This window comes from Arvicanthis niloticus, chromosome 1 (assembly GCF_011762505.2).
Source record: "Arvicanthis niloticus isolate mArvNil1 chromosome 1, mArvNil1.pat.X, whole genome shotgun sequence".
Taxonomy (NCBI): Eukaryota; Metazoa; Chordata; class Mammalia; order Rodentia; family Muridae; genus Arvicanthis; species Arvicanthis niloticus.
The window spans coordinates 74240811-74264286 of NC_047658.1; the positions used below are offsets into that span (position 1 = coordinate 74240811).

Genomic DNA, 23476 nt, shown 5'->3' on the forward strand with positions numbered 1-23476 from the left:
AGGGTCCAGAAAGATGAAGAGTCTCCATTTTCCCCTAAGTATCAAGTCCTCTCACCTTCTAACAGTGAAAGGGCTATCCTGAAACCCTATCATCAGTGTCTTCACCAAGAGAAAAATAAATGCCCCTGATAATTTCCCACCTATATACAACCTTCATAGGGCCACAGCCCCATAGATAAAGGGTGGCAAAGAATGAGCACAGAATAGAGATTTCCCTTTTATACATATTGCAACAAGTTCTCATAAAACATTCATCTGAAATAAATTAAAAAGTCCATTTGCCACTGCCTCCAAACATAAAAAGGAGCCCGTGTCCTGGATTTCAACCCAGGCCACAGAAGGCCCTGATTGTCCATGGAAGAAAATTAAGGATTAAGGGGCCCAAAGCCTGAGATGGGAGGAACTGACACCTCCTCTGAAGTATCCAACAAGAAAGGCGAGGTGACAGCATGGGCCTGGGAGATGGCAGCCAATTCCTTGAGAAATTCAGGGAAAATGACTGCACAGTAGACAGCATTCTTGACTCGCAGAGCCTCACCTTGGCGCTCAGAAGCCCCGCCCCGGGGAAGTAGAACTGGAGTTGAAGCCCCTGGAGAGCCCCCACCTAGTCCAAGTCCTGTTCCATCTCGCCCAGGTTGAAGAACCTGTGCCGCCTGTCGGGCCCTGGTTGGGCTGTGTGCATGCCGCAGGAGTAATTCCCCCAAGGATGGCCTCCGGCTCCTCACTGGGAATAAACAGGGGTATCAAGAAGGTGCTGGGATCAGGGAACCTGCCTTAGTCTGAGAAGCAGATTCCCCAATCCCCTTAAGTTCTTGAACTTCTCCCCTGGGGTTCTGGAAGAAGGACAAGACAGACAAGAAATGAATTGAAGTCCATTTCTTGTCTTGTTTCTAAAGATGACTAAAGATGAGAGAGGTGCTTTTCTTAGTCTCACACTCAAACCCAGCTTGTTCAGCATTTTCCCTCTATCAAGTCTCCTCAACAGCCAATATTTGAACCACTTTGTTCCCAGCTACAACTCCTTCCTTCTCCATGACCCCTCCCCCTAAAGAACTTAATCACTATTCTACCACCACCAAGATGGCTCTCCTCAGTCTGATATGCCCAACTTCCTGTTTCCTATCATCCTCTAGAGCAGTAGTCTCCCCTTTCCTAATTCTGCAACACTTTAATAGTTTCTCATGTTGTGGTTTTCACTGCCACTTCCTAATTGTAATTTTGCTGCTGTTGTGGATTGAACGTAAATATCTGATATGAGAGCTCCTGAGGGTCACGACCCACAGGTTGAGCACCACTGCTCTAGACCTGCATACATATAGTCAATTACTTCTACTTTGCTCTGCCTACCTAGAGCTTATCCACACACAGCCTCTGCTCCTTCAATGCCTACATGTACAACTGTAGATCAGGACTGCTTCATTTCTTCACACTCTAGTACCATCAAGAGCCAGCTTCCTTACACTACTACTTCATCACTCAGCAGTCTTGTCCTGTACCCTCCCACTGGGTATACCCAGGCAACTTCAGATTTGCTTAGACTGAACTGAGCTGTCTAAAATGATGTCCTCTGTCTAACTTTCTGGACTTCATCACTATGGAGCCTAGACTCTCACCCCTAGATGATGATAAATGTTTCTATTCACCACCTCTCCTATTGGTTACAGAGACAACATACAGACTTATTAAACTTGCATTCAGACCCCTTTACAACCGGGGTCTCACTGACCGACCTCTTCTCAAATTCTCTAAACCACACACGTCTGTGCCGATACCTACCTGAAATCTAACAGGGCCCTTACATCTATCTGTAGCTTCCTCTGGATACAATTTGCCATTCCTACTTTTTTATTCCTTCTAGATTAGTTATGTCCACCTGGAAGAACCCTGAAAATATCTGTGATATTCCCTACTGATTTCCTGCTCTACTATCATTAATGTCAATAATTTCTTCCCAAGGCTTCTCTCTCAGGCACTAAACTATGAACTCAAAAACATGGACTGTCACATTTAATGCTTCTTTGTCTCCTCAACCGCTAATCATATTCTGCAAAAACTTCCTGTCTACTCTGCCCTGTCATATGCTTCCTTTCTTTTCAAACTTCCTGGTCCTGACTGTTCTTCCTGAATCCCTGGTGCAATTACTCACCACATACAGATTTTTAAATCTCTCCTGATTTCTTAGTGACTGAAAGATCCAACTTCTGCTCAGCCTAACTGCCACTCTAAAAACCACTCTCATGCCAGCCAAAGTTTTCCTGTCTTACCACCAATTGTTCCACAACCTTGTAAAACTCCCTATTCCAACTAAAAGCTAAGGTGTCTCCTGAACAGAAGAATAGAATACACCTATGCCTATCCAATCCCTACTTATTACTCAGGGCTACATAACATATCAAGTCCTCACAATACCTCATCAATACCAATCACTCCTTCCTCGTCCCTAGACCCTTATCCAGTCTTTGTTGGCACCGCCAATTCGGCTCTTCTAATAAAACAATTGTATCCTCTGACCCAAAGCCTGACATGAAGACTTGCTTTTCAACAACTCTTCAGTTTCTGGATCTTAACAGATTCTGGCCAATGAAATATCTAGGAAAAATAAAGGAGAGTGGTCAGTTAGTCCTCACCTAGGGAATCAGAGCGGCGGGGTGCAGATCCTGCAGTAGGACCCTCAGCCCAGTCCAGCTTGCCACGAGCAATGAGGTACTTCTTGGCTTTGGATAGCAGAGCAGGGAAGTCTTCCTGGGAGGCTGCAAAGCTCTCAATCTTATTCTTCACAGAGCCCAGAACCTAGAAAGCACAACTTTATGACATTTCTGGTGGTTCTATGTTTATACAAGCCTTTCTAGTCCCACTGCACCTGGTCCCAGTCCACCCAAGGTCACTAGCTGTGGGCCTGGCCCACCACTGAGCCTGGACGCACCCATGCATGCATGCATCGCACACCTGCAGCAGGGACTTGACACTGGGCTGGAAGACCATGTTGGTGTTGAGCAGGAAAGAGCGGAGCAGGGGCTGGGGGTGACAGGCCAGCTGGGCCACCAGCCCCGTCAGCAGGAAGTTGACATAGACGGAGTTCTGCAGCATGTTCTCGAGTTTGGCAAAGAGCACAGCCATGAAGGGGCCTGGGAAGGGGGTGGGCACAAGGATACAAGGCCTGAGCACAATGCACACTGCACACATTACTCCCGCAAGCAAGACCCCCACTAGATGAAAATTATATGTAAGTATCTGAGTGTGTCAAATGACCTGTGACCAGTTTCTCTAGACAACTGAGGCAAACCAGAATCCAGCATTATAGACATTATAGCTGATGAGTCAAATCTTAGGCTTTCAGATTTCAGATGTACCCTGGGACAGAATAAGCTGAAAGCTCGCCAACATTTTAGTTCCCTATTTGTGGTAAAATAAATATACCTACCTCATATGATAATTAAGAGAACCAATGAGATATCAATGTCAAATATCCAGTACAAGATCCAGCAATTTTTTTCATTTTATTATAATCATAACCTATACTGTATTTCTCAGATTTTAAGAAGCTTCACTAAAGAATACCACAGAAGAATAAGAGAACCAAAGTACAGAATCAGGTTCCAAGTAAGACAAAGTAACATGAAACTGGTCACAAAGAAAGTAAAAAAGAGATGTAACAAAGAAGAAACTATGAACTTCAAAGCAAGTATTAAGTCTTTAAAGAAACAGAGGTAACATTAGTTCTGTCCTTCAGGAACAGGGAATAGAGGTAAACTAGACCCTGCAGGAAAAAAAAAATATAGCTTAGTTGGGGCACAGAAAAGTGATTCAGGATAAGAAGGGATTAGCATTATGTCCTGGGACAGATGCCTTAAGACATAACAGGACACTAGACCACTAAAGCCATCCCAGTGTTTCTAATGAAGGGTTTTTGAAGAAAAGAAGAGCTGTACTACCAACTGTGATATTAGAATAATGACCAAGAGGTGGTGAACCCTCAAAGATTTTATACTACCGTCTGCTGGAGGTGCCCACACGACTAGCCATAGCTCAAAAGTAATACTAGCTTAGGAGTCTAAACAAAATAACTCTTTCCTTCTGTTCATTCCCTGGGAGTACTTTGTAAACAGCACAAATAATTCTACCAAAAAGAAAAGGGAAAGAGACACCAACTAATACTTCAAGATTGTGACAAAAGCATACCACCTCCTAAAAAAAGGAGTAGAGCGGAGGCTTAAAAGAATAGAAAGACCGTCTTCTATAGTCTGCAACAGAAGAAATATGGCCCCAGTGCTATAACAAGATAGTCCCAAGCTTACCAAGATATACAGCAGATAAAACTGGATACCAGCAACTAGGATAGGTGGGTGGTGTCTTAGTCAACTTAAGTCTCCCATAACTCACTGATGACAATCCCAGTGAAAAGCTACCATTTGCTGAGTTTTCACAATGTGTCAATATAATATTAAATGATTTTCATGCACCAACAATAGGTGCTAACTTAAGGTCTGCTTAATCTAAAGCCTGTGGTCTTCACCTTAGCTACTGCACTGCTTCCCAAATTGTTTTGTTTTATTTTCCCATGCTGAGATGTACATTAGAGCCCGATAAAGGCTTGTCTTGCTCATAAACAAAACAGGGCCAGCCCAAAATCTCAGGTTGGGTCTAGCTTCCAAGCACATCAACCCAAAAGGGCCTACCAGGGACACTCAGAACCATACTTTATCATTTGCACTCAAGGAGAAGTATTGCCTACCATCCAATCCTTATTAATCATGTCCTTAAAATAACTATATTGGACAATCATAGGAACCAAGAAAGTGTAAAACAGTAGATGGAAAAAATAAAATCGGGTCCTTTTTGAAGAGACACAAGGTACTGAGCAGGAAGGAAAACTCCAAAAGGGCTGACTCCAGGACCATAAGAGACCTAGCAGAAGATTGCAAACTCAAAAACACAGATTGGTAGGAATGGCACAAAATAGGTGCACATGTCTTTCACACAGGACAGTACAAACATCATCCATGTGGCTCAGATGTATTTTTCACCAAGCACTATTTACAAATCCCAGAAAATGGCCAGACTAAAGGAAAAGGAGGAACATGCATGTAAGGACATATAAGGCTCAGACGTAAGTCAATATCCAAACCAGCACAAGCATGAAAAGACATATCAACAAACATGAGAGCACGGCATGACATGATATGTATGTAGAAGGGACTCAAGCAAAATGGATGACAGCTAGGCAAATACACAAAAATGGCATAGCCAAAAGGTCTTAGAAATCGGCACAAACATGTTGAGAACATGCAAGAGTACAGAGCAAAGGCTTAGGTCAAATAGCTTACCGGTGAAGGGCTGGCTCGGCAGCTGGTGGACAGTCCGCAAAGGGCTGCTGAGGAAGGGGCCGGGGGGCTCAGGAGGGCAGGTGAAGCTCTCATAGGCCTCTTCCTCCTCAGGAGGTAGTGGAGGCTCTAAGGGAGGCTGTGAGCCAGCTCCACCATTGCTCAATGCCACCTCCAGCTCTTGGAGCTCTTGCCCAAAGCTCTCTAGTCCTGCCATGCCCTCAGAAGTACCCTCTAACAAATCCCTAACTCCTTCCTGTGACACCAATCGTGGCACCAGACGAACCTTCTTAGCTCCTTCTGGCCATGGCCCTGGTACCCCATTGAGCTGGGGTGGGGGTAAGTAGCCAGGGGTATCCCCTACACCCACAGCTAGACCCCGACTCCCTAGGTTTTCCTCCTCTCCTTCCCTCACATTGTCCCTGTCTTCCTCTGGCAGTAGGCTGCGTTTCTTAGTCCGGGAGCCAAGAGGGTTAGGCTCAGGAGGGGGGCGCTCGCCATCATAAGGGGCAGACCAGGTTCGGCAGGCTTGGACACAGCGGTCTACACCACGGCGTGCCTCACGCAGATACTCCAGGTAATTGTCTTCTAGCTCACCAGGCTCCTCTGCAGGGCTGGGCCTTCGACCAGGGCTGGACGTTGGGGATGCAGTAAGCCCTGGTGATCGAGGAGCTGGACCTGGGGACTCAGAGCCACCTAGGCTCTGCTGCCGAAGAAATAGAGCCAGACGAGATGGTGTGGAGGGACGGGGCACTGTTACCACTGATGAAGAATCAACACTTGGGCTTCCAGGGCCTTCAGAGAAAAAGAAAAATAAGCAAATCAAGGAGACAGCTCAGGAGGAGACAAGGGACCTAGAAACTAAAAACTAAGAAAATGAGGGGGTAGAAATGGAACCATTTTGATAGCTGACTCTCCAATCTCTAGACTAATTTATCCTAATTCACCACCCCCCTCACCACCTCCATGAATAAAAATATGCAAACAAAATACATGACTGAAATAAGGAGAGCTAGTTCTTCCCAGAAGTTTACCCTAAATTTCTCTGGGAATGCTAAAGATCCTCTCTGCAAGACTACTCATCAATCTCCCTAGAGAAGGAATTACACTCATTGTCACCTTCCTCCCCTCACCCAAGCCCTGCTTTCTCTTTAGGCTCACCCAGAACCCAGGCCATACCCGTGATGTCCTCCCTTCTCCCTGCCTCTCTGCTAGGCCCACCTCGTGCCCATGAGGCATGCTCTGGACGAGGTGGGCTAGGGGCATGGTGCCGACAGCAGCGTGGGATTAGGGAGAGAAACTTGTCAGCTGCTCGTCCATAAAGATCCACATCACGCACAGCTGGCTTCTGGCTCAGCATCACATGGTTACATGGGACAAGATACCTGGGAGAGAGGAAAAAAAGAATGTAGGGTGATCAAGAAAGAAAGCACCTGGAAGAGAAGGCCAAGTGAACTAAAATGCTAAACCAAGCTCCAAAAGACAATCATATGCAACCCCAATACAGCCCATCACCCCAACAAAATACTAGGCCCTGAGGGTCAGCCATCCCTCAGCCCTGCCCCCACAGGTACCTGAGAACCAGCTGCAGCAGAACATCCTCACAGCTGAGGTTCAGAAGGGTCCTGAAGAGACTCAGAGAGACCATGCAGAGCTGAGGGGGAAGGGGAGGGAGGGAGTCACCATAAGAGCTCTCTCCCCTCCAAACTATTTACCAATGGGAACTTACATTCCCCCAACCCCAGGCCCAACTAGCCAATCCTAGAATAGCCCAAGTGCCAAAGTCTAGCACAAAATCAGTATACAAGTATCAAGTAGACAGACACATAATCTTTGTGAACAAGACTTCACCATTCACAGAGAAGAAATAATCATGTGTCAGATCCACTGGAATTCTACAGACCATATACATAACTGAAGACCACCATACTGATGTTCCAATGAGACCCCAAGGAAACAGATACTAAGAAAGACTATTATAACAAAGTAAATGATTCCTAGGAAACTATAGCAATCTGATAGCCAAGCAAATACCTGTCAGAAGGGACTGTAGTCAACACAGTACTTGAATGGCTACCAATAAGGAATCAGAGGAAACCTAGAAGAATCCCAACTGGGAAGTAGGTGGAATCATGACTACGGAGTCAGGGTCACCTCTCCAACACCAGTGTATCTCAGGAGCTGGGATAAAGAACTCAGGACAACTGACAGGAAAGGGAGAAAGTAAGTAGGTAGGTCAAGAGCAGGAAAACATTTTGTTTTAGAAATAAAATTTTGTTTTACTCATTTCTGGCTAGACATAAATAACAGACATACAATAAGCTAACTCCCACTGCTCTGAATTCCTAGTGTTTTATGCTTTCTTTATGGCAACTATATCAGATATCTTTGTCTTGTATAGTCTTGGCATTGCTTGCTAAATGGCTGTTAAGAAAATTAAGGGGATCAATAATTGGAAAAAGTTCACACTTGGGGCAACACAGATTTCCGAATGACCACTTTAAACTTTAACTAGCAATAAGAACTCAGACTCCCGAATAGTAGGGGGGTGCGTAGCAACGTAGTTTTTCAAAGACTTGATCGCTAGAACCCATAAGCGTTTACAGTCTAGAAGAGACTTTACAGATGTGATTAAAATTATGGACCTTGTGGGGCTTCACAGTGTAGCTCAGTGATGGGTACTTATTTAGTATGCATGATATACAGCATCACAGTTTAGAATGTGAGACTGTCTCAAAGAAAAAAAAAAAAAAAACAGAAAGAAGGCTTAGGAATGTAGCTCAGTGGTAGATTGCTTGCCTAGCACACACAAGGCCCTGGGTTTGACTCATAGTACTTTTTATAAGAAAGAATTGTAAAGAAAAGAGAAACAGGAAAGGGGCTCCAAATATAGCAGGGATGTGACCCACAGCTGTTGGCTCTGAAGGTGGAAGAAAGCAGTCAAGCTGGGGATGGTCTTCAACAGACAACAAGAACAACAGCCCAAATGTGTATTCCAGAATGAAAACTAATGTTTTAAGTCACGAAGTCTGTGGTCATTTGTTCTGACAGCAATTAGAAACTAACACAGATAATCACAACCACAAACAAGTTAGCCACAGTGCTTCACTTGAAGGCACAAAAGCTAGGACAACACACTATCTTAAAAAGACCATAAGGTGGAAATGAAAGCATCTATGTTTAACATGGGTATCCTACAATCAGAAGAGACCTAGTTACTACATGAACCAGCAACTAAGAAGTAACAACCCAAGAACATGAAGAGGTCCTAAGAGCCCTTGGAGACTAATAGAAGTACTAGAAGCTAAAAACCATGAAAGAAAAGTACAAAAGTTAAGATTAGGATGACAGAACGGAAGATAATCCCAAGGATGATAAAGAAATGCACCTTGCGGGAAATTAACTGTCAGGGCAACCCATGGGGTCAGAAAGACCTCAGACACAGGCATCCCCTACCTTTAAAATAAGGATAAAAGATTTGTACCTTTATAAAAGTGTTTCTTCAGAAACATATTCCCCTTCTCTTCTTTTCTCTCTCCTCTCTAGAACACACGATTCTAATCTTCTCAACTCTCATCCCTCTCATTCTTTCTCCCTCCTGCTCAGCCCATCTCTAGTCACAAAGATCTTTCAGTCCTAAAACACGCTACACTCGTTCCCTATTACATGCCCTTTGCATACTAGTCCCTAAACTATTCCTCTTACCTAATATTCAAAAGATAACTCCATCATCTTGGGCATAACATCACCTCCTCTGGGACATCTTCTCTAGCCAACCCATTTTTTTTCTAAACTCATTATTTATTTATTTATTTATTTATTTATTTAGCACAAGCAATAATTTCAATTTTCAACTATTTTAGTAACTTAATTTATTACCTATTTTCCCCATTAAATAAGCTCTAAGGTATCAGCAACAATGACTACCATGAAATCCCCAGCATCCAGTGACCCAACAGGATGTTATATCAATACAAATGTGCAGGTAGAGGGAATATAAGTGGGTGAACAGGTGGATTTGTGCCCTGATTATAGTTCTAATTCAGCCAATCCAAAGAGGAGAGATAGCAAGCCTACAAGTTATTAGTACAGAAACAAAACCCAAAGCACTCTTACATCACCCACAGCAACTGAGGGAGTGATAACAGCTTAAGGGAACTTTGAAGCAATACTCATTACAAGCACTACATCATGGCAAAGCCTAGAGCCCTGAAAGATAATTGTGCTGCAGATGCACATAGTATGAAAACAGGGAAGTAAATTAAATTCTTTACTCAAAATGACTAAAAGTTTAGTGCTATATAGTGCCAGCTTGAAATGACTGACAGAGTCAAAACCCCAAAAAGAGCAGGAACACTCTTAGACAATAGAGATCAGAGAAAGATGGCTCACCCAGGTAGTAAGCCAGGACAGAGTTTAAGAGCCATACCCGGGAGTTGCTGCCAATACGGGCAACAAGGGTGTCAAGGATGGTGTGGGTATCATGCCGATGTAACAACAGGAATCGCAGGAAGGTACGGAGCAAGGCAGGCTCTGAGATGCTCCGCAGGAAAAGTTCCAGATAGGCGGTACTCGCAATCATCTCCTCCACAGAGGTCTGCATGAAGGGAAGGGAAAGTTTGGAGACTTAGGGTTTCCCTACACATACAATGATTCATATTCCCTGGGTTCTAGGAAATAAGAAGTATCAGAAAGGGAAAAGGGAAGGAGAACACTACCACTGCCTCCCATGTAAGTCCTTCCACTGGTCAACCACCCTCCAGGGTCCTCCTATGCCTCACCACCTATCATCCTTACCTTATGCAGGGCAGGGCCCATGACAGGCACCAGAAAACCATTATGGATATAATCAACTAGCTGCTTCTGTACCAGGGGGTGAGCCACCTAGATGGAACAAGAGAGAAGAGATTATAAAGAGTCCACTGCCTAGAAGGGAGCAGAATAATAAAGATAGGCATAGTAACCCAATTTCTATAGCAGAACTCCAGGCAATGGACCCTCTTACCCCAACTTCCAAGAAGAACCAAGTGTCACAGCACTTAAGAATGCTATCCCTACCTGAATGACTGCATTGCAGAACTCTAGGGAACTCATGAAGAGTGCAAGGGCAGGCACTCCTACCCAGTCTTCCCGGCGCAAGCAGTGCCAATCATCACCTGGAACCTCAATCTTTCGAGGCAGTGAGGAGTACAGGGCACTCAGCCCTGTGGCCAGCACCTAAGGAGGGTTATCAAAGGCTCAGATAATATAACAAGAGGGCTTTAAGAACTAACCATAAGATTTTATGGGAATACAACTAAAAGATACTACCAAGGCAGGTATTACGTTGTCATGTATCAGGACCCCTCCTGCAACACCTACCTGCCCTATCTAACTATGCTCATGTTTCATCCCCATTCCAACACCAAGAAGTTGCTTTCAAACCTGAAGTAAAGGGCCCTCCTTGATACCTAGCCTGTTCTCGTCTCCTGGATAGGAAAATGCTGTACAATGTTCATATGCCTCACCCTACCCCCATCCTAGGGTTTGCTAACCGGGCAGAAGTAAGAGTGATCTGCGATGTAGCGGCCCACAGTGGGGCTCCCATCTGACAGAGCCATGAGCAGAAGTAGAGCATCTCGGGCCTGTTGGCCCAGGGTGCCTTCTCGATGGACAAAGGGGACAAGGCGAGAAAAGAGAAGAAGACGTGGAGCAGCTCCAGGCTCTGGGGGTGGCTGCAAGAAGAACTCGAGCAATGAAGGCTCCCGAGCAACACACACGCACAGTTGGCTGAGAAGTAGCACCAGGCCTTCATCCAGTGCTGGGCTACTGGGCACAGGGCGGCCACAGGCATCCAGCAGAGCAAGCAGAGCCTCACGAACTGGCCCATGCCGCAACAGAGGCTGGCGAGCTTCGCTCACTAGCATCTCAAATAGTTTCAGTTGCTCAGCCCGCCGTTCTTCGACCCCATCCCCAAACTCATCCCATTGCAGCTGCCATGTCAACACTCGGCTCAGCAGATCCTCACGCAGAGCAAATTCTAGCAGGGGTCCAGGGCCTGAAGGAGCTGAAGGAACTGCTCGATCCTCTGCCAGCAGTGTTAGCATTTGGTATGTGTGGTTTCTCACAGCACTAAGATCATCTGCACCTCCAACAGTTGCCCGAGGGCCCTGCCGCTCCAGGATTCCCACCACCTGAGGACAAAAAAGAGTAAGAGTCTTGAGATGATGAGGTAACTGAAAGGGGTGATGAGAACATCAAACTCAGAAGGTTAGAACTACTGCTGGGAGTAACAGACTAGGTATTTTGTCATGGAGTCTCCTACCTGGGACCAGTGGTTCTTGAAGACCATGAGGCATGTCTCAGGGTCAGCCATGACAGGGGTCTGTAGACTGGCCCCTTGTGGTACACGGTGCCCAGGGACCCGGGAGGCCAGCCTGCTCAGCCAGTTCATCTTCTCCATGAGGCAGGCTGGACAGGGCCAGCAGCCAAAGGACTATACTCTGAGAATGTACCAGCTGGAGGCTTTCTCCACTTCTGTCTCCAGTTTGCTTCATCCGGTCTGTAGGAGCCAGTAGCTGGCCACAGAGTCACAGATTACACCAAACTAGAGTAGTAGTAAGGCCAGAGTTCACTGTCCAGTCCAGTGTTGCAAATCTAATTCAAAGGGAGAAGATGAAAAGGATTAACAGAGGCTCACGTCTCTCGACTTCCCTGAAACATAACCCAGAAGCACTCCACTGAAAATTACACAAATTATACAATTCCACATGGTACGTGAAACTTAACATGTCCAAAATAGAACGTATAATTTCTACCACCAAACTTATAGCTTCCTCAACCTTTTCTATTTTTTCTATTTAAGTAAATGTCACAAACTATATGCTTATATCAAAAGCCTGGCCATACTCCTTGTTTATCCTCTTCCTTCTAATATCTGATTCATTCAACAAATCTTATTATTCCAGAGGAGTATGAGTTCAAAGCCAGCTTGGACTACATAAAGTTCAAGGCAAGTTGAAGTTACATAGTTAAGACTTTATCTCAAAAAGAAAATAACAAGGATGAAAAAAAAAGTTCAAAAATAAAACTATGTCTATTATAATAGTTTCTAATGTAGCTTTCTTTGAGACAGACTCTCAATATACTGAACAGGCTAGCTTTGAACTCACTATGTAACCCTCAGTTCATCATTCTGGCCTGAAATTTATCATTCTCTTGCCTCACTGCCTCACCCTTTCCAATGCTGTAATTAGAGATGCATGCCACCATACCTGGCTTATAGTTCTCTTTGCCATCCTGAGAGTTTATTCTCCATTCAACAACCATATTGCTTTTAAATCTAGATTTTACTACATCTCTCCTCTGTTGGACAGCCCTCAATGGCTTCCTATCACACTAGTAAATTCTAATTCGTTACTTTATTCTATAGAAGCCTATTCAATATAATCTCTACAAGCTTCTGTCAGTCTCCTCCTCACTGATGCTTTAGTCACACGGGTCTTAAATAGTTTCTATTCTGTGTCTAGAATGTTCTCCACCTCTTCTCCTTACTCTCAACAGTTCTATTTAAGTGCTATCTTCTCAGAGAAGCCTTCCATACTTAACAATTTTCTTCCTACTTTCACTTTCTAGTTCATAATCCCTTAAAGTTTCTATTATCTGAAATCTATCTATCTTCTCTAACTAGCTATTTTCTCTACCAAGAAATTAGTTCTTGGAGGGCAGAATCTGCTTATCTTATTTACTTTTGCATCCTCAGTGGCTAGATATAGTATGTATTTGTTGAATGCTTGAATAAATAGCTCAATGCTCAATGAATCAACAAATGGATAACATATACCAAAGTAGCTACTTGCTCAGACCAAAACCCACAGTTCCTTCTCCATCATACCTAATACCTCTTCATCAGTATTGTCTCTAAAGAGCAAAAATTCTTCACAGAATGATGTGGTTTAGTTGTGATTCCTCTTTAGACTCTAAAGGAGCAAAAGAACCCAGAAATCTGATTCAAGTCCCACTTTGACCTACAGTTATATTAACCAACATATCCTTTCACCCATTTCTTTCACAATTACCACATCACAACTAAAGGAAGGTGGCAACTGTGCTGAAGGACACCTTTTGTAGAAATGATCTTATACAAGGAAAGGCCAGTCCTAAAGATCAGGAAAGGCATACTTAATTGATTAACTCAATGTATAACAATAAAGATAAAGTACTGGACATTGTACTAAGTAAGCAGTGAAAATACAGGTAAAACAAAAAATGGGGTAGGAAAGGCAAAATACCTAGAAAAATTTGCAAAACTGTAATAGAAGAGTGAAGAGATGCAACTAACTTTGCCTGGGGTGCTGTAAGAGGGCTCCACAGAGATAGTATCTGACTTAGGTCTTTAATGATACACTAGTTACATGAGGAGCTTTCTTCATAGCAAAAACAATAAAGTCACACAAAATGGCTCATACCTTAAAATCCCAGCACTTGAGAGGGCAAGAAGGAAGATCATGACTTCTATTATAGCCTGAACTATATAAGCTAAAGCAAATCTCCATAAAGCAAACAAAAATTAAAAAAATCTATCAAAAAGTAGAGCACTTGGAAAAATGCATGACAAATCTAAAGTGAGCCTGCAGGTTCAGTGAAGCTTAATCACTACTTAGAGAGCAGAGGCATGGTACCAAATTGATGGAGAGCAGAGGCATGGTACTAAGTTGAAAGAGTGAAGGTTACAAACACCACTGAGCATGATGCTACAGTAATCTGCAGTTTTAACTATTGTCATCCTGGAGACAAAAATGTTTTTTAACAAAGTCATAAGATCAGATATTACCTTTAAAAATACTTCAGATAGGATTATAAGGTAGAGCAGAGATGGACAGAAGTCAGTAGACAACTTAAATTTTAAAAGATCTCTTTTTTTAAAAGTAATGGTATAAACTAAGAGAAAATACCAATAAAAAGCTAAATCTTAGATTTACCTCTATCTAAACATGTCCTGTGCAGTGAATACTCATATCTATAATGTCTCTGCAAATTATTTATACTGTTTCTATTCTCTTTCTACAAGGAGCCATATCATTCACTCCTTGAAATCCCAGTGCCAACACAGCATTCAAAGATGCTTGTGAAACACTGGTTCAATATAATTAATAATGGCATACACACACACACACACACACACACACACACACACACACCAGGCTCTGCTCAAAGCACTACTTATTAATATATTCACTTTACAAATGAGGAAACCAAAACCCAGAGAGGCTAGACAAACTGCCTCAAATTAGGCAGGTGGTAGAGTATAACTGAAGATAATCTGCCTCTGGATTTAAGTCAAAGATAAAAACAGTAAGACCTGGCACATCCAGGGGTGAGCAAGAGAGGTGATTAATGCACCTAACACTGGAGACTTGGGAACACTGTTGATTGTCTTTTAACACATAGGGGAATTGTACTTCACAAAAGGTGATAAGATCAAGTATAGTACACACATGAAATGCCAGCACTCAGACTAAAGCAGGAAGACTACCAGTTCAAGACCAACCTGAGCTACATGGCAGGTCCCCAACTAGACCAGACAAAAATAGCATCCCTCTAAATCAGATGGAAACAAATAAGATGGAAGAAGAGGAGGAGACAAAGAGGAGGAGGACAGACAACAGTTTTAAGCATGCTAAATTTGAGAAAAAGAAAATGGGCTAGGAATACAGCACTACTGGTAGAGTATTTTGTCCAACATGCACAAAGCCCTGGGTTTAATCCCCAGCACCATATAAACCAGGAATGATGGTACACACCTACAATTCTAGCACTTGGGAGATGAAGAAAGGACAGAAGTCCTAGATAATCTTCAACTACAAAATGAGCTTAAAAGCCAGCCTGGGCTGTGAGACTGGCAAAAATATTAAATATAAAAAAAATGTGAAAAAAAGAAAAATAACATACTTAAGTTCAGAATGAAATTAAAACTAGAGCTATAAAATTCAGGAGCTGCCAGTCCATAAGTGATCAATGAAGCTGCAAATGGTTATCATGAAAAAAGCTAAATGCAAAATCTTAAAAAAAAAAAAAAAACAAAAAAAATTAAAAAATAAAAACACCAGGATTTAGGAAAGCAGAGTGTGGTGTTTGAATGAAAATGGCCTCCACAGGCTCATAGGGAATGACACTATTAAGAAGGCTTGGCCTTGCTGGAGTAGATGCAACCTTGTTGAGATTGAGCTCTGAGATCTCCAATGTTCAAGCAAGGCCCAGTGTCTGTCTCTCTTCCTGCTGTCTGCCAATTCAGATATAGAGCTTTCACTCTGAGCTTTTTCTCTGACTGTACACCATGACCAGAATAGGCTAAACCTCTGAACCTGTAAGCCAACCCCAATTAAATGGTTTTGTTTGTTTGTTTGTTTGTTTACAAGGTTTCTCTGTATAGCCCTGGCTGTCCTGGAACTTACTCTGTAGACCAGGCTGGCCTCGAACTCAGAAATCCACCTGCCTCTGCCCCAAGTGCTGTGATTAAAGGCGTGCGCCACAACTGCCCGGCAAATGTTTTTCTTTATAGAGTTGCCATGGTCATGGTGCCTGTTCACAGCAAAGAGAATTCATTGACATAGATTTAGCCAGATGAAATCTGCATCCCTATAATCCCAGCACTTGAGAACCTGAGGGGGGAAGAATGTCAATTTGAGGCTACCCTGAGTTATATAACAAGGTAATTTCACAAAAAAAAAAAAAAAAGAAAAGAAAAGAAAAGAAAAGAAAAGAAAAGAAAAACGAGGTAAAAATGCCAGGCACGGTAGCAGATGCCTTTAATGGTACACAACTACCATTTAGGAGGCAAAGGTCTATGAGTTCAAAGCCAGCCAGGACTATTTACATGGAGAGTTCCAGAGCACCCAGGAGTACAGAGTGAAACATTACCTCTCCAAAAAAACAGAGACATATATCCCATTCATAACCCCAATAAAGATAGTGAGTGAAGGTAGTCAAAAATTAGAGATATCTAAGAAATAATCATCTAGAAACCAGGGAATGGATGTTTCAAGAGACTGTAGAGTGTCCATAATCCCATAAAAAGAAGAAGTAGAATGAAGATGGAAAACTGTCCACTGGTTTTATTGATTTTTTTTAATATAATCTTAGAAAAATAGTTAAATGACTGAGAGTCAAAGTATAAAATATACTTTAACAAAAATTCAGTGACACAGAGAAGGATGAAAACAGGGCCATTTGTATAGAAAAAAAAAATGGGGAAGTGGGTGGGAGTCAAGAGTTCATATGGTTCAGAACTGAATGCTGCTGGCTCAGGCCTGGAAAGCTGAAGCAGGAAAATCAGTGAGTTCCAAGCCAGCTTCAAAGATGTTTGTCAACTGAGAAAATTAGTCAAAAAAAGGAAAAAGTTGATATGGATAAATAAGTTAGGAATAGTAGACAAAAATAAGGAATAGGATATCAGAGAAAAGAGCGAGCATATACCACCTTTTTGAACGGAAGACAGCAGCACAAGATGAGTGCCACCTTAAGTAAATATAAATGCAAAGACAGAGGGAAGCGTCTTCCCGCTTACTACTCCCCCATCCTCCACCCCCACCCTCCCATCCCAGCCTCAGCCTGCCCCCTCACTCAGGAGACTAACAGTAAGGGAGAAAGGAGAAGTGGGAAAGTAAAGCCACAGAATGGATGCTCACTCTTTCATACACAGCATCCTATAAACCATCAACAACTGCACACACTAGTAGCTAAGAACAGAAAGGATGCACTAGAAAAAGTACTTACTCATAGTCCCAAGGATTTGAGGTCCCAGACAAGCACAGGCTGAGAAAAAAAAGCCCAAGTTAAATGATAAAAACTCTCCCCTCTTACTGCTATTAGCCTTTGATACTGTATCAGCCTCTGTTGGTTTCTTTAATCACTGCCTATACCTTTGTAAATATAGTCCCATTATTAATTAAATTCTTGTGAAACCCAGCCTGAGCCATCTGCCACCTGCCACCTGCCACCTGCCAAGGAGCTTGACTGATACAAGAATATCACTGTTTACAAAGTACTCTCTACAACATATCTCATTTGAGGACTGAAAACAAATAGAAACCTTATGCTTGGAAAAGAATAACACAAATAGTAGGTAAGGCTTGAGCTCTGAAATTCCTCAAACAAAAGTCTAAATCTCAGTGTACCATCTTTCAACTGTGTGATATTAAATAAATCACAATCTGAGCTTGTTTCCCTATCAAAAAATTCCTAACAAAGTAACTATTCCTTTTAAGTATATGAGGTAACAGCACTCCAGGCAAAAGCAAATCCTCTGTAAACTGTTTCTTTGCTCTTTTCCTTTCTGATCCTGTATGGCAGGGTGCTCACACCTCTGAGATAAGAGGTTTAACCTGCTCTAAATCTAAAAGACTTCAAGGCTAAATGTCCTGCACACTCAAGCCTCAGGAAGCTCAGCAAAATAAGCCTTTCATGTGTCTAAAACAAAGCCCAGGTTTTGGAACATTAACAAACTGTTTCTATCATGCAATAATATCTGGGGTACCTGGTCTTCCTCCCCTCCTTAACCACCACAAAGCACCTACAGATATAAGACTGACCTCCAGGCCTTTTGTCACTATCTCCTGCAAGCCTTAGACAAGAACCACATAAAATTAGCATCTCAGAAGTCAAAACCGAACACTTAATCTAGGCCCTGTTCACATGCTGAAAAAAAAATTTAAAAGGTCTTTCTTTGGTATTCCTACCACCTATTTAAACTCCTGGCAAAGAGGCAGAACTGCCATGTAGTTAATGCCCTTTGTCCCACAGCAAAGTTCAAAGAAAAAGATAGATTCCTCTGTCTTCCCTGATTTATCTTCAGGCTAAACCACAAGGTGAATAGGGAAGAAGCAGTTGACTTTTCTGATCTACACACAGCCAAGATCAGCCACTCACCTCAGGATCCAAAACACAATACAGCTTTATAGGCCCACAAAGCAAAAGGTGCCAAGCAACCTTAAAACAGCAGAGACAGGAAGTGGCTCAGCTTCAGCCTCTCTTAAGAACCTTTGCCCTGGGAGAGGCAAAGAGAAAGAAGCAGGAAGGGATAGATAGAAAGATATATAACTTACCAGACAAGGAGAGACCAAATGACCTTCTGAGAACAAACCTCTTCCTAAGCAAGACTAATTATTGGCATAAGGCTGTTACCCCAAACACTGAAAGTGGAAAGACCTGATTAAACCTGAAGAAATGGGGGAGGGGGCTCTCAATAGCCTATCTGGAGCTCAACTCAAACATACCTATCTCTGCTTTTCAATGTCTCAGACAAATGGGCTTTCAGGATACAGCCCACCTCTCCCCATACCACCTGGGCCTCTTACAGGTATCTCTTCATCTCAGTGGATCGTCATAAGGCACAAAGTGAACTGCTAGCACACAGTAACTGTCTTTTCAACAGTGAACTCCTCAGTGTCACACATGGTTATCTCTATACCTGTTATTTGAGGGTGACAAAGAGGAAGTCAAAGACTGGATGAAATTGATCCTAAAGACTAAAAAAAGGTCACTGAGCAGAGAAGAAAAGATGTTTCTAGCAGAGGAAGCAGCTTTTACAAAGATTTCAAGGCTAAAAAAGTAACATGTTTGTTAAGAGAACTGTGAAAGATTTATTCAAGGTAGAACACAGAGGAGGGAGTGGCAACAGACAAAGGTGAGTTGAGGCCATATTAAGGAAATTGGATGTTGTCCTACAGGCTACAAAGAGCCAATTTTTTTAAGCAGCATAGTTCCATGATGGAATTTGTATTTTTAGAAAGATCATTCTAGGAACAGGCAAGAAAAGATCAACTTTTAAAGCAATAGACTTTAAAAAAAAAAAAAAAAAAAAAAAAAAAAAAAAAAAAAAGCACCAAGGAGCCGAGGACTCAGGCAAAAGTTGGTGATGATATGTCAATGGAGATAACAAAGGGAAATATTGGTCATCTTAGTGACTGACTAAATTTAGGAGGTAAAGGAGCAGGAAAAAATAGAGGATGATACCAAAGTCATCCTCTGGATTTATATTAGGGCAGATGGTTGCAAAAAAAAAAAAAGGTCTTCGGGGCAAAAAGACTAAGTTCTGTTTTAGGCATGTTAATTCAAAGATCCCTGTGAAGATTTCCTGTGAAGATATCCATAAGTGCATATGCATATTTAGAAGAGAGAGACTAAGACAAACACAGAAATAATCACATCATTGTGATTTTTTTTTAATATTTTCACATTCTCCCTTTAAACTAAAACTACCTTTTTATCCCCTAACCAGAATGAGAATTCTATGCAACTTCATAAGACCACAACTTATTTCTATTACCTTATGGGACTGAATTCATAACAAGAATTTGTTGAAAGAATAAATGAATTTGTTCTCCTAGCCCTTATTAAGAGTGCACACACCAGCACAAAAATGTTTCTATCACTGCAGCATCCTCATCCATGTTTCATCCTCTCAGACCTACCATTCCTCTATATATCAGAAGTCAAAATCCATTTTAATATGTTACTATGACAACAAAAAGTTTAGTATAGCAAACAAAAAGCTTTCCAATTCTTTGCCTTCTCTAGTACAACCAAGAATTTAGACAGATCCTAAGAATGCTCTAACATGCCAGTCATATAGTGAACACCTTTTAACCTAGCACTTGGAAGGCAGATGCAGGCAGATCTCTGTTGCCAGCCAAGCTACACAGTGAGACCTCATCTGGGGTGAGGGGGAAAAAAAAAAAAGGAGTGGGGGAGGGAGAGGGAAGGAGAGAAAGAAGGCAAAGAAATCCTTTAACAAATGACTAACATAATTATCAGTAATACGCACCCAATACTATACATACCTATTCCATGTCATTGGTACAATATTAAACAAAGCCCTCATCCCTATGACATGCTCACACCCCTTAATTTTTTTGTTAGTTGAACAACTACAAAAAGAAATACTTCTTGCAGGTATGAGGTCCTCTATTTCATCACAACTGTTCCAATATATAATGTGCCCTTTGTCCACACTGTCTTTACTTCCTATTACAAATCTTCCTTCCTCTAGTCACTAGCACTATGAAGATGCCAAAATGACTCGTTTTGTCACTCTAGCCTGTGAAACTGCTAGCTTCTGAATCTGATTCCTCATCTCTAAAATTCCTTCCTTTGCCTACACAAGGTATCAACATAACTTCAGCAAATTTTGAGGATGCTATCTATGTAAAGCATGTCACTTTGATTTTATAATGAATTAATATAATATGTAAGCATGCATGCTATTCAGATATCTGAAGTTACATAAAATTACCGTATAAGTACATGGTTCTTCAACACACACACACACACACACACCATCATTCTGAATGTCAAGATTTAATAAACCAGTAGAAATATTTATTTTAAAAAAATGTGATCAACTTTTTATTTTCATGACTTTCTTTAAACTTACCATGTATTTTACCATTAGTTATTTCTTCAGTGAAAGAGCAAAGAGCACCTTAACACCAAAGAAGTAAGAACAATAATATTAGAGTAAGTTAACCCCACCCCCTCTTTTGGCAGTGTTGGGATCAAACTTATGGTCTTGAACATGGAAGGGCACTCTCCCACTAAGCCACACCCCCAAGATATAACTTTATCTTTAGTTCTTTCATCCTCACTAACAGATGAACACTACCATGGACTGGATCCACAACTCAGTGTTTAGGGACCACTACTACAACCTGCTATGCTTGTCGGGCCTAAAAAGTTCTGATTATCTGGCCAGGCATAACATTATGAAAAAGGCCGCTTTGGCCTCCAGAGAGAAGAAATGAAAATATATCACAGACCTCTTTGGTCTCCAGAGAGAAGAAAATATATCACAGGATAAAATAACTAACTCTGAAGCTGAGATTCTTTAACAGAATATAGACTGGAGCTGTCTCAAATTCTCAAGGGATAGTCTTCATAGAAAGACCTAAATATTGTTATGGTTAAAGGAGGCTCAAGATGCCTCAACTACATAGCAGACTGTCAGTAGAGAAGATCCAGTGATGTGAAAATGGCCATATCACTGAGTGAGACTAACTTACCAAAATTCATGTGTGTGGTTAAGGAGATGGGCTTGTAAAATACTAATAAAATGAATTTAATTACAGGCTACAGAGGGAAAAGTGAACTGTAAAAGAATAGAGAAAACTTTTCAGGTGATCAAAGTGTTTGGCATCTTGATTTTACAAATACGCACATATGTCAAAACATGTACATTTAAAGTATGAGCAGTTTACTGTACAAAAATTTACCTCCACAAAAACATGTTTTGTTCCTGCTTTTCAAACTCCTAAGAAGAGCAAATCTAAATACAGTGCCACATGTGACAAGCCATGTGACTTCCATGAAAGTAGAATTAGCAACCGATAGTCCAACACAGATGACTACCATAGGTAAGGAGAAATGTAAGAGTGTCCAGAAGCAGGTAGAAAGAAAATATGGGTAGTTCCATCTCTCCACCTCTCCAAAAAACAAACAAACAAAAACTTCATGAGGGTCTCATCTTAAAGTCTGCCTTACAAAAGCAGAACCTGAGGAAACTGTGGTTCCATTATTACTCTGTGGATGACTAAACCTCAAATATTTTCATTATCACAGTTATTGTTGCTCATGATGCTGTTTTGTGTGTGCTGTTTTGGGTTCGTTGTTGCGATTTTTTTCCTCCCTCTCTCTCTAAAATATCTATGGGCGCAGGACGGCCAAGTGCACAACACTTGCACCTGTACTTTACTTGATCTAAAACTATTGCTCTCCCTGGACATCCAAGGAGGCCCCACAAACAACCTCATCTCTCATCCAAGTCTCACAACCTTCAACCCCTCTTTCCTCCTTTGCCCTGCTTTCAACTCCTACATCAAGGCACAGTCTTCCCCCGCAGGTTCCCGCCTTGGCCTTTAACGCTCCCCATCCTCACACAGGCCTTATCCCCTCAACTCTTGTCCCAGGACGTCCCTCACCTTTCCAAGCTCAGCGGACCCACACCTTTGCAAACGGTGGCCATGAGTTCCTTCAACTGGGCCCTTCAGATCTGGGCCCAGGATCTCCTCTAACCGGCTTCTTCCTGGTCCACAGCACCTAGGCTGTCCCCCTGCCCCTACCTCAGACGCTCGCAGCCCCTCACCACCTGCTAACCCCTCACCCTGTCCCTTCAACACCAGCAATTCCCAAACCCTGTGCCGTCATCCCGAATCCCCTCGGCACCTTGCGCCTCTGCGTGCGCCACTGCCCACGCGTCTCTTTCGCTTGCACCACGCCGCCCTACCCGGGCCTGTCGGCGGCCGGGCTAGGTGAGTTCAGGCCGCCGCCATCGCTCCTCAGGCGAACCAGCCGCGCCCCGCCCCGCGCCACACGCAGCCCGCGCCCCCGCGCACCTCACGCAACCGCCCAGTGACGCACGGATGGGCAGCGGCGTGACAGCTCATTGGCCGGGCCAGGCCCCAGCCAGAGCGTCGACGCTCGTTTCCTGGCAACGGCTGAGCGCAGGGGCGGGGTCTCAGTCCACATTCCAAAAAAAGAGCCGCTGCACTCTCCTAGGCCCCGCCCCTTCGCGCCGCAGACTCCGCCCTCCTGAGAATTCCAGCGTTTCATAGGGGACGACCTGAGAAGAGGCGGAGGCCTGAGGGCAGGGGCGGAGCCTGAAGAAAAAAATTCGAACCTGGGGGCAGAAGGCTCCTCTAAGGGTGGGACAAGCTTCTGAGGCCAGGAAAGACTAGGCCTTGGAAAGCACGGAGATAGAGGGCGAGGGCGAGGAGGTGGGAACGCAGGCCCTGGGCGGTGCTTATGGCGTCAAGTGGGCAGGGCTTTCCCTAAAGGATAGGCCAAGGACCAGTCTGTGGGCAGGGCTGTAGAAATACTCTCCTAGAACTCAGGCTGTTTGCCACCAAGCTAGTTGCCACCAGACTTGTACATGCAGGTTGGATTTTATCTTCCTACCCTCGAAGGCTGCCTCTTCCTGGCTCTCCCCGAAGCTTCCGTGACCTCGTGGAACGCGGAAAAAGTTCCTACATGACAGCCTGGATTTCTGATCCATTAGACCCTGTCTCAGTATTAGGGTTGTACAAGGAAAAGCATCTAGAAGCAGCACTTAGCATGATTTCTGTGCATAGAGGATGAAAGAGCTGAGAGATGGCTTCCAGGAGGAGATGCTAGCTGAAAGAAGA

The 23476-nt window shown here is 43.1% G+C and overlaps 1 protein-coding gene across 7 annotated transcripts; it reads right to left on the bottom strand.

Moving 5' to 3' along the window:
- Positions 1-204: 204 nt before the first annotated feature.
- Positions 205-22685, bottom strand: Fhip1b (FHF complex subunit HOOK interacting protein 1B). 7 transcript variants are annotated; one of them, XM_034508905.2, is made up of 13 exons: positions 22518-22668; positions 20734-20781; positions 11626-11957; positions 10856-11494; positions 10380-10538; positions 10119-10205; positions 9751-9918; positions 6896-6975; positions 6501-6706; positions 5325-6116; positions 2947-3125; positions 2628-2790; positions 205-724 (listed from the first exon to the last, which is right to left on the bottom strand). In XM_034508905.2, exons 3-13 carry the CDS (start codon positions 11761-11763, stop codon positions 366-368), a joined length of 2970 nt encoding a protein of 989 aa, XP_034364796.1. In that variant the 5' UTR covers positions 11764-11957; positions 20734-20781; positions 22518-22668; the 3' UTR covers positions 205-365. The 7 variants fall into 7 exon arrangements, with proteins under 7 accessions (XP_034364796.1, XP_034364833.1, XP_034364820.1 ...); XM_034508942.2 differs by lacking the exon at positions 20734-20781 and having other exon boundaries at positions 5919-6116; positions 22518-22685; XM_034508929.2 differs by lacking the exon at positions 20734-20781 and having other exon boundaries at positions 6543-6706; positions 22518-22678.
- Between the last annotated feature and the right edge of the window lie 791 nt (positions 22686-23476).